The sequence below is a fragment of the Symphalangus syndactylus genome, chromosome 18 (genome assembly GCF_028878055.3).
Source record: "Symphalangus syndactylus isolate Jambi chromosome 18, NHGRI_mSymSyn1-v2.1_pri, whole genome shotgun sequence".
In the NCBI taxonomy this organism is placed as follows: Eukaryota; Metazoa; Chordata; class Mammalia; order Primates; family Hylobatidae; genus Symphalangus; species Symphalangus syndactylus.
Window position 1 is genome coordinate 33,671,781 of NC_072440.2, and position 15,810 is coordinate 33,687,590.

The following is a 15,810-nucleotide window of genomic DNA, read 5'->3' on the forward strand; positions in this document are numbered from 1 at the left end:
GCTCACGCATGTAATACCAGCACTTTAGGAGGCTGAGGTGGGCAGACCATTTGAGGTCAGCATTTCGAGGCCAGCCTGGCCAACATGGCGAAAACCCGTGTAAACTAAAAATACCAAAAAATATTAGCCAGATATGGTGGCCTGCACCTGTAGTCTCAGCTACTCAGAAGGCCGAGGCACCAGAATTGCTTGAAGCTGGGAGGTGGAGATTGCAGTGCGCTGAGATCACACCACTGTACTCCAGCCTGGGTGACAGAGATTCTGTCTCAACTCACACATACATACATACACACACACACACACGCATGCACACACACACAGACTGAATTTTATCACAATATACTTAATTCTCGAACAGTGTCAACTATCTGTTCTTTTCTAATTATCACGACTTCAATAAATAATGCTTCTCCTTTGATGTATACTTTTTTAGTAAGAAAATTCTGCTGGCCAGGCATGGTGGCTCACGCCTGTATTCCCACCACTTTGGGAGGCCAAGGTATTGGGAGTACTGTTTGAGGCCAAGGAGTTCAAGACCAGCCTGGGCAACACAGCAAAACCCCATCTCTACAAAAAAAAAAAAAATAGCCGAGCATGGTGGTGCGTACCTGTAGTCCCAGCTACTCAGAAGGATGAGGGGGAAGTCTCCCTTGAGCCCAAGAGTTCTGGATGCAGTGACCTATGATCATGCCACTGTACTCCAGCCTGGGAAACAAACAGAGCGAGACACCTCCTCTTAAAAAAAAAAAAAAAAAAAAAAAAAAAAAAAAAAAGACTGCTGCTCAAATGTAAAATGAAGCTCTACATTAGATATCATAAAACACAACTGTCTTCTTCAAATCACTCTCACTTAGTTACAGAAGAACTCTCTCTCTCTTAACTTCTGAGAAAGAGAAAACCCCTTCTGACACCTAGGAGCTGGCCTGGTACTATCACTAGTCCTTGGTCTTAATACAAACAAGCCCTGGCATTCAGATGGAGGCCTCAGTGTTCTCCTGCTGAACAAAACTATTTCACAGAATATCAATATCACACCAAGCCATTCTGTAACCATGATATATCAAGACAAAAACAAATTTATAATCGTGTCTGAAAAAAGACAAAACACGATATTGTCCAAGCCAAAAAATACCAAACAGTACCTTTTCCCAGATAATAAGTGACTGATGGATTGTTTACTGATTACAGCTTTAGTTGTACTCTAATCAACTTCCCTATAGATAACATTAAGATACCCAATCATAGAATTACCCCACTTCTTGAACAGCATCCCATCCATGGCAAATCGTTGTTTTCTGAAACCTTCCCAGTATCACCAAGCAAAAGCCCAAATCCTGTGTTTTTTTTTTTTTTACACCTTCTGCGACCCTCATGAATCCCAATAATATGAGTTTTTGCTCACCATGAAGTAATAAACCCAAACTGTTCAACTGCAGGTGAGTCCCTGGTGGTCTCTGCCAGGCAGGTGTCAACATCCCACCGTCCCAGTTGTTGAATTTAAGTCAACACCCTTACTCTTCCCGCACTCCAAAGGCAATGATTACCATACTACAGAATAAAACACTCGAGTTCTGGTCAAAACCAACAGGAAACTGCAAACTCAAATGATGATAGTTTCCAGAGGATAACACATGTATGATTTGGACCAGATATAACACAACAAATAATAATGCCTATGCTATGGTAGGGCACAAATGAGTGCACACTCTAGTTAACAGTCTACATTTATCAAAACACTTGACAGTGGCCAGAAATCACCAGTCTAAACATGGACAGTGTAAAACACGGTTTTCTTTCTTTCATTATCTTAAATAAAGTGATTTATTAAAACAGCTGGGCTCAAACATCAACTACAAAGCAAAATGGCAATTTTAGAAATTCAAAACACTGTAACTTCCCCATGAATCTGTAATATCCTCTTAATCAATTTAACTTCTTTTAGTTTAATGTTAAAAGGCTTTTCCAATGGTTTGTCCCCAATCATCAGATTTTCTCAAGTTAAAAGAACTGCTTTCTGCTTTGACCACAAACTTTCAATTCACTCTTCCTGGGCTTTCTGACTGAACTAAAAAGAAATACCTTGGTTAACCTCGTTAGTATTGCCATATTAGACAGAAGGATCTAAACTACTCTTTCTGGTTTCTCTGCCTTGTAATCCCTGGCATTTTATCCAGTATGTTCATATAAGAGAATTAATAGCTACACGGTTTTTCTTTTATCTCCCCTCCCCACCAGCTTTCCCCATCAACCACTTTGACAGAATATTGTAATCACATCATCTCAGACTTCCCTACAAGAAAAGCCATTTGATTGCCACAGCAGATCATTTCTCTAATACTGGTTGCTATTTGCAATGGCAAATAGCTTGGGATAGCAGCTTAGAGAACTTTTTATAATTTTAAAAAGTGTACATGCACACATATGTTTATTGCAGCACTATTTATAATAGCAAAAACTTAGAACAAACTCAAATGCCCATCAATGACAAGACTGGATGAAGCAAATGTGGCACATAATACACCATGGAATACTATGCAGCCATAAAAAAGAATGGGTTCATGTCCTTTGCCGGGACATGGATAAAGCTGGAAACCATCATCCTCAGCAAACTAACACAGGAACAGAAAATCAAATGCAGCATGTTCTTGCTCATAAGTGGGAGTTGAACAATGAGAACACATGGACGCAGGGAAGGGAACATCACACACTGGGGCCTGATGGGGAGTGAGGGGAAAGTGGAGGGATAGCATTAGGACAAATACCTAATGTATGTGAAGCTTAAAACCTAGATGACAGGTTGGTGGGTGCAGCAAACCACCTTGGCACGTGTATACCTACGTAACAAACCTGCACGTTCAGCACATGTATCCCAGAACTTAAAATAAAATAAAAAGCATACAGTAAACCAAAACTCGAGAAAAGAAAGAGAAGAGCAAATTAAGACCCAGAACAAATTAACATTCCAGTTTTATCATAGACTGTAAAAGAAAAAACTGAATTTCTTGATAAATACAAATATTAAATCCCTTAAAATTATGTACTTCCTAGAATGATCCATTTCATGTGTTTAATAATCTTACAGATAAACTAACAAATTTAGATTAAGTCCCCAATTTAACAACCAGACCAATAAACAGAGAAGCAAAGAATAGAGGCCATTTCTTTTTATTCCTAAACCATGCTAACTTGCCAAATGAAAAACACTGATAAGAACTACATAAAAAAATCAGAAACTATCACAGCCTAAAAGCCAAAATCCTAAAAGCAAGTGCTTTTAAAGAAATACAACCCGATGATATGATGAATAACAAAGTATGCCACAAGTTTCCTGCCTCCTTCCAAACAGTGCACAACAGCTAATGAATCTGAAAACTGTACCTAGCATATTATGATAAACTTAAATATAAGACTGAAATGATACAAAAACCTAAAAAAACACTAGAGCTTAAATATAAGCAAAATAGTAAGAGCTTAAATTGTACTATTACATTTTAATAATTTCATGAAATTATTACATTTTAATAATTTCATGAAATTATTACATTTTAATAATTTCAAAATATTACATTTGCTTAAATGTAATAACATTTAAATGTAATTTAAATGTAATAACTTTAAATATAATAAATTAAATGTAAATGTAATTTACATTAAATGTACATGTAATTTAATGTAATAAATTAAATGTACATGTAATTTAATGTAATAAATTAAATGTACATGTAATTTAATGTAATAAATTAAATGTAATAAATTTAAATGTAATTTAAATGTAATTACATTTGCTTAAATGTACTAACCTTTCTTTTAAGCAGTCTATTATCAAATCAAAAATGCAACAAAATTTGAATTTCTCACATCCAGCCACATCAACCTAATATGCAACCTAATATGCGTGCTTTATTAATTTTTTTTCAACACAATAGACCTATACAAGCATATATATTAGGGTTGAATACCACAGGTTGATTAAAATTATCTCAGCTCTCTAAAAGTAAAATGGGTTAAATACACCACTTATGAAGAATATAAGATGAGGAATTAAAATAACTAGAATTTTTACTTGGCAAGGTAACTTCTGACACTATCACAGTCTCGTCTCCTTTCAGCTAGCCTTGTTATGAACAATGAAGTTTCACTTAGACATCAATTCAAGACTAAAAGGAGAGAAAATACAAGTAACAAGTAAAATGCAAAAAACTGATTCTGCAAGTTAAAGAATAGATGTGGTCCTTTCTATGTGAGGAATCATATAAAAAGAACAGACCAATTTGATTTTTAGTCAAATAAACTAAGACTTATGGGCAGCAATAAGTAATGTCATTCCTCCTTGAGGCAGAACACTTAAGTACTTTTCCTAAATCTTTTGATCACATAAAGATCATCTCCAATGCCTCAAAAACATTCACAGGTTGAAATAATTGTTTAAAAGTTTTCAATATAGTAGAAGCAACAACAAAATGCTAAACTAGAAAGGTAAAAGAGCTACTCTGCAGTCTAACAGGTTGCCTAACTCTGCAACATGTAATTCTTTAAATAGTTATACAAAAGCCTAGGATATTAACTTAATGATGCTGTAGGGTTAGAACATAGCCATAATTCCACCATTCTCATTTTAGAGTAATAAACATGAGGTTAATCCATTTTCATGAAGCATATATGCAAGTTATTTTCATTACTGAGCCAAGCAATACTTCTATACCATAAAGACTGATAGCAAAGTTTACCCAATACATACAATTCCAGAGGCATAAGATTTTTAATCAATACCCAAATTATCTTGAGTCCGTTTCCTTATACCTTAACAACTCCCATTTAAAAAGACCAGAAAGATACTCCTTTAGGGTGAAAAGGTAGATGTGATGACTTCTAAAGTGACAATAATTCTAGAATTCTATAATGCTCTGGATTAATTTATCTGTCAACATATGTAGAGATACTCCTTTAGGATGAAAAGGTAGATATGATGACAACTAAAGTGACAATAATTCTAGAATTCTATAATACTCTGGATTATGTGTCAACATCCATAGAGATCTGATGGTAATCAAATTCATTTACTTTGGGATGTATCAGGCATCACCAGGCACTAATACTAACTACTAGGGATGGAAACACAAATTTCACACTGCCCTCAAGGAAAAGTTTGAAATGGCAGACATTCAGCCTGAATAAAATAATGAGAGGAAAAGTCACACAAATCAAAAGCCAACCAATCTAAACACTTCAAAAATGGAAATTGTCATGAAAATCATGAGCAAACTGTTCCTGATTTAAAAGGACCAGAGACACAACAACTAAATGCTTTACATGAGCTTTAACTTGAAAGGAGGGATATGGAGAAGGAGCCTAAAGAGTTTAAAAGAGCATTATTAGGCAACAGGGGAAATGTGGTGTTAAATTTCTCGAGAGTGATGTGGTTATTCCGATTCCCCTGTTCTTAGGGGATGCATATTCAAACATTTAGGAGTGAAGACATGATGCCTCCAACTTAAATTTAAATAAGCTTAGCAAAAAGACTTTTGTATTTATTTATTTATTTATTTATGACAGTCTCGCTCTTGTCGCTGGAGTGCAATGGCACAATCTCGGCTCACTGCCACCTCTGCCTCCCGAGCTCAAGCAATTCTCCTGCCTCAGACTCCCGAGTAGCTGGGATTACAGGCGTCCGCCACTACGCCTGGCTAATTTTTTGCATTTTTAGTAGAGACGGGGTTTCACCACATTCGCCAGGCTGGTCACAAACTCCTGACCTCAGGTGATCTGCTCACCTTGGCCTCCCAAAATGCTGGGATTACAGGGGTGAGCCACCGCGCACAGCCAAAAAAACATTTTATATAAGCAATGATATGCATATATCTTTTTCCTGAACATATTTAAATTCACATACATGAAAAAAAGAAGTAAGACAAATGTAACAAAATGCTAACAACTGGTGAAGCCATGTGTGTTCTTTTACCTTTTACATAGGTTTCTTATTTAGGTATAATTTTTTTTTTTTTTTTTTTTTTTTTTGAGACAGGGTCTTGCTCTATTTTCCAGGCTGGAGTGCCATGGCATGATCACGGCTTACCACAGCCTTGACTTCCCAGGCTCAAGCAATCCTCCCACAACAGCCTGAAGTAGTCAGAACCACAGGCACATGCCACCATGCACAGCTAAGTTTATGATTTTTTGTAGAAACAAGGTTTTGCTATGTTGCCCAGGCTGATCTCAAACTCCTGAGCTCAAGGGATCCTTCCACCTCGACCTCCCAAAGTGCTGGGATTACAGGTGTGAGCCACTGGGCCTGGCCAAAAATTTTTAAGATAGCTAGATAAAAAGCAGGACAATCCAATCTAAATAAAAATTAAATAATAAATTTATTAAAAATACAAATAGCTCAAGTTAAACAGCTCAATAACAAAAGGTAAAATAAAATACAGTACTACCTTTAAAGCTAAAATTTATTAGTTATTGTGAACTGAACATTAGTATGGCACTAACCACTAAAACCTTCACCTTAACCTAGGATGAACATAAGTAAATAATAAATCCTTAAAACAGAAGTCCTGATTTGATCATAATCCTATAAAACATACATTTCGATGACCTGCAACTAAAATAAACAGAATTTAATAAGTGGAGATATATATATGTATTTTTTTTTTCTTTTTTTTTTTTTTGAGAGTCTTGCTGTGTCACCCAAGCTAGAGTACAGTGGTGCTATCTTGGCTCACTGTAACCTCCGTCTCCTGGGGTTCAAGTGATTCTCATGCCTCAGCCTCCTGACTAACTGGGACTACAGGCACGTGCCACCACACCTGGTTAATTTTTGTATTTTTAGTAGAGACAGGGTTCACCACGTTGGCCAGGCTGGTCTTGAACTCCTGACCTCAAGTGATCTGCCCGTCTCAGCGTTCCAAAGTGCTGAGATTATAGGCGTGAGCCAACACAACTTTGTGTGTGTGTGTGTGTGTGTGTAGACAGACAGCTGGTTAATTAGCTTGCCAAAGTTAACTGTTAATTGTGAAAACAGGATGACTTCTAATAAGCCCTAAAATGCTTCATAATGTCCTAAAATTTAGGAAAACTGATAGGAGAAGGATTACTTCTGGATACTCATATCACTAGGACAAAGAATGACTTTGAAGCTAAGAGCTGTGGAATATGATTACTACGTATTTGCTGGCACTGCTGCACTAACTTGGTGGAACTTGTTTATAAAGTTTTTTTCCCCAATTCTTATTAAGAAGTATTATATGACAGTATTTAGTGCTTAGTGAAAGTCCTATATTTGGTCAGTCCATTTAAAATTTATCCTCATGTGATTCTTTCTTTTTTGTAATTATAAAAGAAATACATACACATTCTAAAAATTTCAAGGGCTGATTTCTCTCTCCTTCTGAGGTAAGGACTTAACATTTTAGAATGTATCTTCCATACTTAATGAATATCAAACTAAACATACTAAACAAGACTACTTGGCCTTAATAATTTCAACATATATATAAAAGTGATATATCACATTAACAAAACAAAGGAAAAAATCTCTCAATGGATGCAGAAAAAGCATTTGACGAAACTCAACGTCCTTTCATAATAAACTCTCAACAAATCAGGTATAGACGGAAAGCACCTCAACACAATAAAGGCCATATGTGACAAACCCACAGCTCACATCATACTTAACAATGAAAAGTTGAAAGCTTTTCCTCTAAGATCTGGGACAAGGCAAGGATGCCTATTCCTGCCACTTCTTTTCAACGTTGTACTTAAGTCCTACCCAGAGAAAGAAATAAAAGGATTCCAAATTAGAATAGGAGAAATTGAAGTGTCCCTATTTGCAGACAACATAACCTTATATATAGAAAACCCTAAAGACTCCAACCAAAATACTGTTAGAATAAATTCAGTAAAGTTGCAGGATACAAAAATCAACATACAAAAACCAGTAGCATTTTTACATACTAACAACAAACTATATGAAAAGGTTATTAAGAAAACAATCCCATTTATAATAGCTACCAAAAAAAAATACTTAGAAATAACTTTAAAGAGGTAAAAGGCATATACACTGAAAACTATAGAATATTTGATGAAAAAAATTGAAGCAGCACAATAAATGGAAAGAAATCCTGTGTTCATGGACTTGAAAATCAATATTGTTAAAATGTCCATACTACCCAAAGTGGTCTACAGATTCAACCCAATCCCTACCAAAATTCCAATGACATTTTTCATAGAAAAAGAAAAATCCTACGATTCATATGGAGCCACAAAAGACTGAATACCCAAAGCAATGGTGAACAAAAAGAACTAAACTGCAGGCATCACACCTGACTTCAAAATATGCTACAAAGCAATCACAATCAAAGCAGCATGGTAATAACATGAATAGACAGACCAACGGAAGAGAACAGACAGCCCAAAAATAAATCCATGTATTTTGTCAATTATTTTTTGACAAAGGTGCCAAGAACACACAATGGGTAAAGGACAGTCTCTCCAATAAATGGTGTTGGGACAACTGAACATCCACATGCAGAAGAATGAAATTAAACCCTTATCTTACACAATTTAAAAAATCAACTCAAAATGGATTAAAAACTGTAACACCCAAAGCTATTTAAAAAAAAAAAAAAAATAGGAGAAAAGCTCCATGACATTCTGGAGCCTGGCAATGGCTTGAACAATGATTTTTTTAATATGATCCCAAAAGCACAGGCAAGAAAAGCAAAAACAGACAAATGGGATCACACCACACAAAATAGCTCCTGTACAGCCAAAGAAACAAAAGAGTGAAGAAACAGATTACGGAGTGGGAGAAAATGTTTGCAAGCTGTACATCTGAGAAGGGGTTAGTATTCAAAATATATAAGAAACTAAAAAACCTCAATAACAAGAAAACAAGTAATCTGCCTTAAAAATCAGCAAATGACCTGAATAGATAGTTCTCAACAAAAGACACACAAATGACCAACAGGTATATGAAAAATGTTCAACATCATTAATCACCAGAGAAATGCAAATTAAATCTATAGTGAGATACAACCTCACACCTGTTAGAATGAGTAAAAAGACTAAAGATAAGTGCTGATGAGGGTGTCGAGAAAAGGGAATGCTTGCACACTGTTGGTGGGGATGTAAATTAGTATAGCTGCTATGGAAAACGTATGGAGAGTCCTCAAAAAATTAGAACTACCAAAAGATCCAGCAATCCCACTACTGGATATGTATCAAAGTGAATGAAATCAGTATGCTGAAGAAATATTTACACTCCCATGTTCATTATAGCACTGTTCACAATAGCCAAGACAAGGAACCAACCTAAGTGTCCATCAACGGATGAATGAATAAAGAAAATATGATATACACAATGGAATACTATTCAGCCTTTAAAAAGAAGAAAACCCTGTTAATTTGCAATAACATGGATAAACCTGGAGGCTATTATGTTAAGTAAAACAAGCCAGGAACAGAAAAAAAAAAAATACCACATAAGCTCACTTACATATGGAATCTTGCTGAGGCAGAGGCAGAGTAGCATGGTGGTTACCAGGGGCTGGGGATAGGGAAGCAGGGATGGAGGATTGGAATATGTTGTTCAAAGGATATAAAATTTCAGTTTGACAGGAGAAATAAGCACAAGAGATCTATCCTGCAACATGATGACCGCAATTAAAAATGTAAAAACAACAACAACAAAAAACCCTTACATTTATTCTCCACGTGCTTTAAGCTATCACAGATTTTACATTTACATACTAAACAAATTCTAAGCCAAGGCTATAACATTTAATTTTACTGTATTTGATACAAAACAGGTGGCAAAACTTGTAAAGTGGGGCAACTATCTTTACATAAAACATTCTCAGATGAAGTTCATATTAATACATTAGATTTAACTTATTTTTATATTTTTATTTTTGAAAACTCAATAGAAATCTTAGTAATGAAACATGTTCCCAAGTACAAAAAATTATGGGCAAAAAAAGCCTTACCATTCTTGCTGACATCCAGTTCCCTGAGATTAATAAGGTTTGCAATGGATGCTGGTAACGTTGTTAAATCATTGTCTGGCAAACTCAGTTTGTGTAAAGACTGACAGTTAAAAAGTTGCTATTGAAAAAAGGGAGGAAAGAATGTCAATTATATATATATTTAAATATTTCATGAGCTAACTTTTATTATCAGCCATACTAAAACTGAAAGAGTTATAACCTACACTAATACCGGGAAAGATGCCTCATTGTTCTGGTTATGCTATTATGGATATGAATACAACTGAACCATTCAGATTAATTTATATCTTCATACTTCTACCTTAAGTAAAATACACTTAGTGAGAATAAGTATATGGCTATATCCTCTGTTGAGTTAGTAAAAAAAAATAAGTGGCTATTAAATGTGATAAACTCTGGAGCTTGTCATTCAAGCAACCTTATTCCAAAATGAAAGCCCTATTTAAGAAGAGTATTCTTCTAAAAATGTAAAAGTGTTAGGTATGATAAGACATAAATGATTCAGTTATTTGCAGTGTTGTAGCAAGACTTTCTCTTTTCACCAAAACCCCTAAACCAAGACTCTACTGGTGGTGATTAGAGATGGAGACAAATTTTGGTCTTCTATATTCTCTAGAACTAGCTAAGGAAGATAAATTGCCTGCTGAAGAACAACATATAAGGAAGAACAGTAAATTATCCAACCACAACCTAGGTTTCTAGTTCATAAACATGAGACCAACAACCTTTAATTTTTATCCATAGCCCTATAAAGATTTCTCTGTAAGATGACCCCTAGGATAGCAGTGGCTTTCAAAATGTTCTCACTGACCACCAGAAAAAAGCCTGTTGCATACTGTCATCCAGTATGTATATACACACAAATCCAAAATATTTTCATGAAACAATGGCTATATACAACACACTCTATTTTCTATTTTTTATAATTAAGGTTGCAAGAGTAGGTATAAGATGTCCATTAAATCTGAATTTCAGACAAACAAATAATTTTTTGGTACAAGTATATCCCACAATTTGATGGGACACACTTACACTAACAAATAATTCCTTGTTTATTTGAAAATTCTAATTTAAGCGTCCTATATTTCCTAATTCTCGCAGTCCAAATTTATAGTTTTTTTCCAAAATGCTGCCCACACATACTAAATTGATTTTATGAGCTACAAATGGGTCTCCATGCACAGTTTCAAAAACACTGCTGTTTGGGTGGCAAAAGATCCCAACAATTAAATTATAGCAATTTAATTGGTATAAGATAATGAGAGGGAAAATTGATATAGGATAACGAGACTGGGATTTAAGAAGAAAAAGTACACTGAAAAAAGTTTAGTGGAAAAAAAGGTGATAACTTGAGAAGGTGTTTCATGGCAACAAACCAACTTTCTCCTTTCAGTTGTTACTAGACTTCAGAAATGTTAAGTCCTCCAAAACCTTTCCAAACAAATTGTAAATGGAGGAAAACAGTATCTGTATGAACTCAAGAAAAGCTGTTTAACAATAAAATTATGATATAGTAAAAGGACAATTACCCTCAATTATAACAATACACATTAATGTCTTATGAAAAGTAGAAAAAGACAGCATTAATTTCAATTATTGCTCTAGTTAAATCTACTGACTCCAGAAATTAGTCTCATTATTTACCTTAATGGCTACAATACAACTAAAATTAAATACAAAATTTTACGCTATCTGCACAAGTATAAAAGCAATTAACTTGAAGAAATACAAGTTTAAAAATCAACTTTTAAAAATTTGAATTGTACGGCATACTCTAAGATACAATTAAACCAAAAAATTCAAACACCACACAAATATACTGGCAACTTTATAGCAATATTAGGAATATCATATTTCTAGATATAAAAATAACCAAAGATAATTCTTGAAAGAAAGTATTAGCATACCTTTGGAAGCTCTTCAATCTGATTAGCATCTAAATAGAGCTCCTCCAAGGTTTTTTCAAAAGTAAAAATCTCTTTCGGAACTTGTTCTAAGCTGCAATGAGAATAATCAAGAGTAGTGACAGTCTCCTCTTCCCCTCGTAGACAGCGACATGGTACCAACCGCACAAACAAACTTCGTTTCGTAGTCATTTTTAGACACTGCAATATTCGAATAAAAAGAAATTAAAAACATACATGTTACAATGGTTTTTCAGAACAAATCATTCCAATCTATCACAATCCATATGTCACAGATAAACACTTCTCCCGCCACTATACAAGCACAATGGAACCCATTTAACATTGCTTTAATACCCACATTTATAACTACTGGATTTCAAATTAAACTCAAGCTCTTTAGTACTTCACAAAACAATCCATGAAGTAGCCATTTACATGCTTCTTCAAAAACTGTGCTTTGAGGCCGGACGCAGTGGCTCACGCCTGTAATCCCAGCACTTTGGGAGGCCGAGGCAGGAGGAACACGAGGTCAGGAGATGAGACCATCCTGGCTAACACGGTGAAACCCTGTCTCTACTAAAAATACAAAAAATTAGCTGGGCGAGGTGTGGGCACCTGTAGTCTCAGCTACTTGGGAGGCTGAGGCAGGAGAATGGCGTGAACCCGGGAGGTGGAGCTTGCACCACCACCCAGCCTGGGCAACAGAGCGAGACTCAAACAAACCAACAAAAAAAACTGTGCTTTGAGTCTGCTTCTTAGTTCTCAACAAGAGAAACTCTAATAAGACAAAGATTTTTATTTAATTTTACTTAATTTCTGACTAAGAGTTCTATGAGTCTTCATTAAGGACTTGATTAAGTGCAGTTTTGAGTAGGAAGTGGGAATGCAAAGATATTTTCAGGTCTTCTTAACCAGCCATCAGGGATCAATCACTTTATAACCTTCCTATGAAAAGTCCAAGTTTCCACATGAAAATTCCCACCTACCCCAAGTATATTTTGTTTCAATTAAATATTGGCCATATAGTTTTTCTAAAGAACTTATATGTCTTAAATGTGTTTAAGGTTACACAATGGTGCAAAAACTTGCTTAAATAAAGAACAGATTTCAAATTAATTGAGGGAAAAGGCCAATTCTGAATTAGTGAACATTCTCAGGGCCACTTTATTAAGTACATAATGTATATACATAGGTTAATTCTAACTAGACTAAGATTATATTAGCAAAGTAAGATTATATTTGCACAAGTAATGAAGCAATTAACTTGAAGAAATAAAAGTTTAAAAATCGACTTTTAAAAATTTGAATTGTGCAGCATACTCTAAGATAAAATTAAACCAAAAAATTCAAACACCACACAAATATATTGGCAATTTTATAGCAATATTAGGAATAAATAAAATAAAAATAATTAGTGTTATCAATTCTTTCTATATAAAACAATCCATTCTTGCTGTAGTCAGAAGATTCTATTAGAGTATTAGATTACCTCTAACCAGAACCAAGACTAGGTTAAGGCCAGTAAGGCCTCAGGCACAAAATATAAGGAAGTATCAAAAAATTCAGTAATCAAGATAAATACAATATCTTAATATAATGTTTTAAAAATACAGATTACTGAAAAAGAATCCATGTATAAACAAAATGTCCAAGGTTAAAATAAAGACAGGATCTGGTATTAGTGATTTTTCCTTTTGCCTCAAGCTGTAACAGGGATCTGCAAGGCACTGCTTCTAATTCTTCTACTTCACATTATATATTTTAAAAGTGACAAAGAGTAAGATACGTATTTCCCTTGCAATCTTTTTAAAAAATTGATTATTCTAGGCTGAGCTCAGTGGCTCAGACCTGTAATCCTAGCACTTTGGGAGACCAAGGCAGGCGGATCACTTGAGGTCAGGAGTTCGAAACCAGCCTGGCCAACATGGTGAAACCCCATCTTTATACAAAAAAATTAGCCAGGCGTGGTGGCACGTGCCTGTAATCCCAGGTACTTGGGAGGCTGAGGCAGGATAACTGCTTGAACCTGGGAGGCAGAGGCTGCAGTGAGCCGTGACCGTGCCACTGCACTCCAGCCTGAGCAACACAGTGAGACTCCGTCTCAAAAAAAAAAAAATTATTTTTTTGACTATACTTACTCAATCACTCTATACCAGGCACTGTGCTAAGTTCTTTAGATAAACTATATGCAGACTCTCATTTCATCGTCACTACTTTTTTTTTTTTTTTGAGATGGAGTCTTGCTCTGTCGCCCAGGCTGGAGTGCAGTGCAGTGGTGCAATCTCAGCTCACTGCAAGCTCCACTATCCGGGTTCACGCCATTCTCCTGCCTCAGCCTCCCGAGTAGCTGCGACTACAGGCGCCTGCCACCACGCCCGGCTAATTTTTTTTGTATTTTTAGTAGAGATGGGGTTTCACCGTGTTAGCCAGGATGGTCTCCATCTCCTGACCTCATGATCCGCCCGTCTTGGCCTCCCAAAGTGCTGGGATTACAGGCATAAGCCACCGCACCCGGCCTACTTACTCAGTCACTCTATACCAGGCACTGTGCTAAGTTCTTTAGATAAACTATATGCAGACTCTCATTTCATCGTCACTATAACTTTCTAAGATATGTGCTGTTATCTGCATTTTTCCATGAAGAAACTGAGTCTGTGCTCTTCTATACTGCTTCTCAATATATAATAATGCATACCTGAAGGAAGGTTCTTAAAACAATTCAAATATCAGTAAATCTTCACTACATACTTCTCCTTCAGAATTTAAAAAAAGAAACTAAGATGTCAAACATTAAACGTTTCCCTCTAAAATCTCTATCAACAAATAAATATCCAGAAAAGTTTACTACTTAGTAACAATCTTTGTTTATATTAAGACATATTTTACCAATAAGAATAAACAGTTCATCTAATAAGATTTTAATCACCAGAAGACAATTTAGATTTTACTTATGTGCTTATGAGATCATTTTAAAAATTCCAAAAATGAATACAAAATTTCTTGTTCTAGACATTTTAAGAATACAACTGATACTGAGTTAGGAGGACACTTTAGAATGGGAAAGAATTCTATCTGCTATGTCCAGTATGGTAGCCACTAGACACATGTGGCTATTTAAACTTAGTATTAAAAGCTAAATCAAATAAAATTAAAAATTCAGCTTATTAGTCACACATGTAAACGCTTAATGGCCACTGGACCATACTGGGTCCAAACATACAAAGATAACATATAAAGATGTAGGGCACTTGAGGTATAAGACAATTTATAGGGTCAAGTAATTGTTAATGGAGATATAATAATTTCCAATTTTTTTTCTGTAGAGCTAATCATGTTGCAGACAGACAAACAGAAATTGTAGAACTTCTCTGAAAGGAGAATAAATTCAGAAAAGGAAGATTAGATTGGGCTCTAGGAAGCTAAATAGAGTTGAAATCTCAAAGGAAAACTTTCTGTGAATAGAGACTATAAAGACAGCGGTTTAGACCTCAGATCAAATTCAGTGGGCCTGGTGCCAATATAAAAATGAACACCAAATCTATATAGGCCTGCAAGTGGAAGTGGTACAGACTAAAAACTGCTGACTGATAAGAAAGGTTGAGAACCTTAATTTTTGAGGGCAGAGGAGGAAAGTAACATATGAAAGAGAAGTAAATGAGTAACAGTACCCAAAGACTGATTCTCCTTTACAGAATAACACAAGGAAGTAATCCAAAAGGAAGAAAGCCTAGCCTGATCAGAGCTAAATTGATCAACATGGGAACTGCTCATTAGAATTTCAGGTATATGATAAGGAAGAGCCACTTTATAAATCAGAAGTAACACTGTAGACACAAGAATCTTCTAATCACAATGGAGAAGAACGTACACAATGTATATAAGTCGACCCAGAAAATGAG

General features: G+C 35.3%; 1 protein-coding gene across 15 annotated transcripts in view; it reads right to left on the reverse strand.

The window, feature by feature from the left end:
- ERBIN (erbb2 interacting protein) overlaps nt 1-15,810 on the reverse strand; it is a 149,825-nt gene that overhangs the window by 76,014 nt on the left and 58,001 nt on the right. For 14 of the 15 annotated variants that reach the window (XM_055254318.2, XM_055254322.2, XM_055254315.2 and 11 more), the window contains 2 exons: nt 11,912-12,109; nt 9,984-10,101 (listed from right to left, as the gene is read on the reverse strand). The exons of the other annotated variant lie outside the window; for it this stretch is intronic. In XM_055254318.2, coding sequence (XP_055110293.2) covers nt 9,984-10,101; nt 11,912-12,100 — 307 coding nt within the window. In that variant the 5' untranslated portion in view covers nt 12,101-12,109. The remainder of the gene's footprint in view (nt 1-9,983; nt 10,102-11,911; nt 12,110-15,810) is intronic. 15 annotated transcript variants of the gene reach the window in all.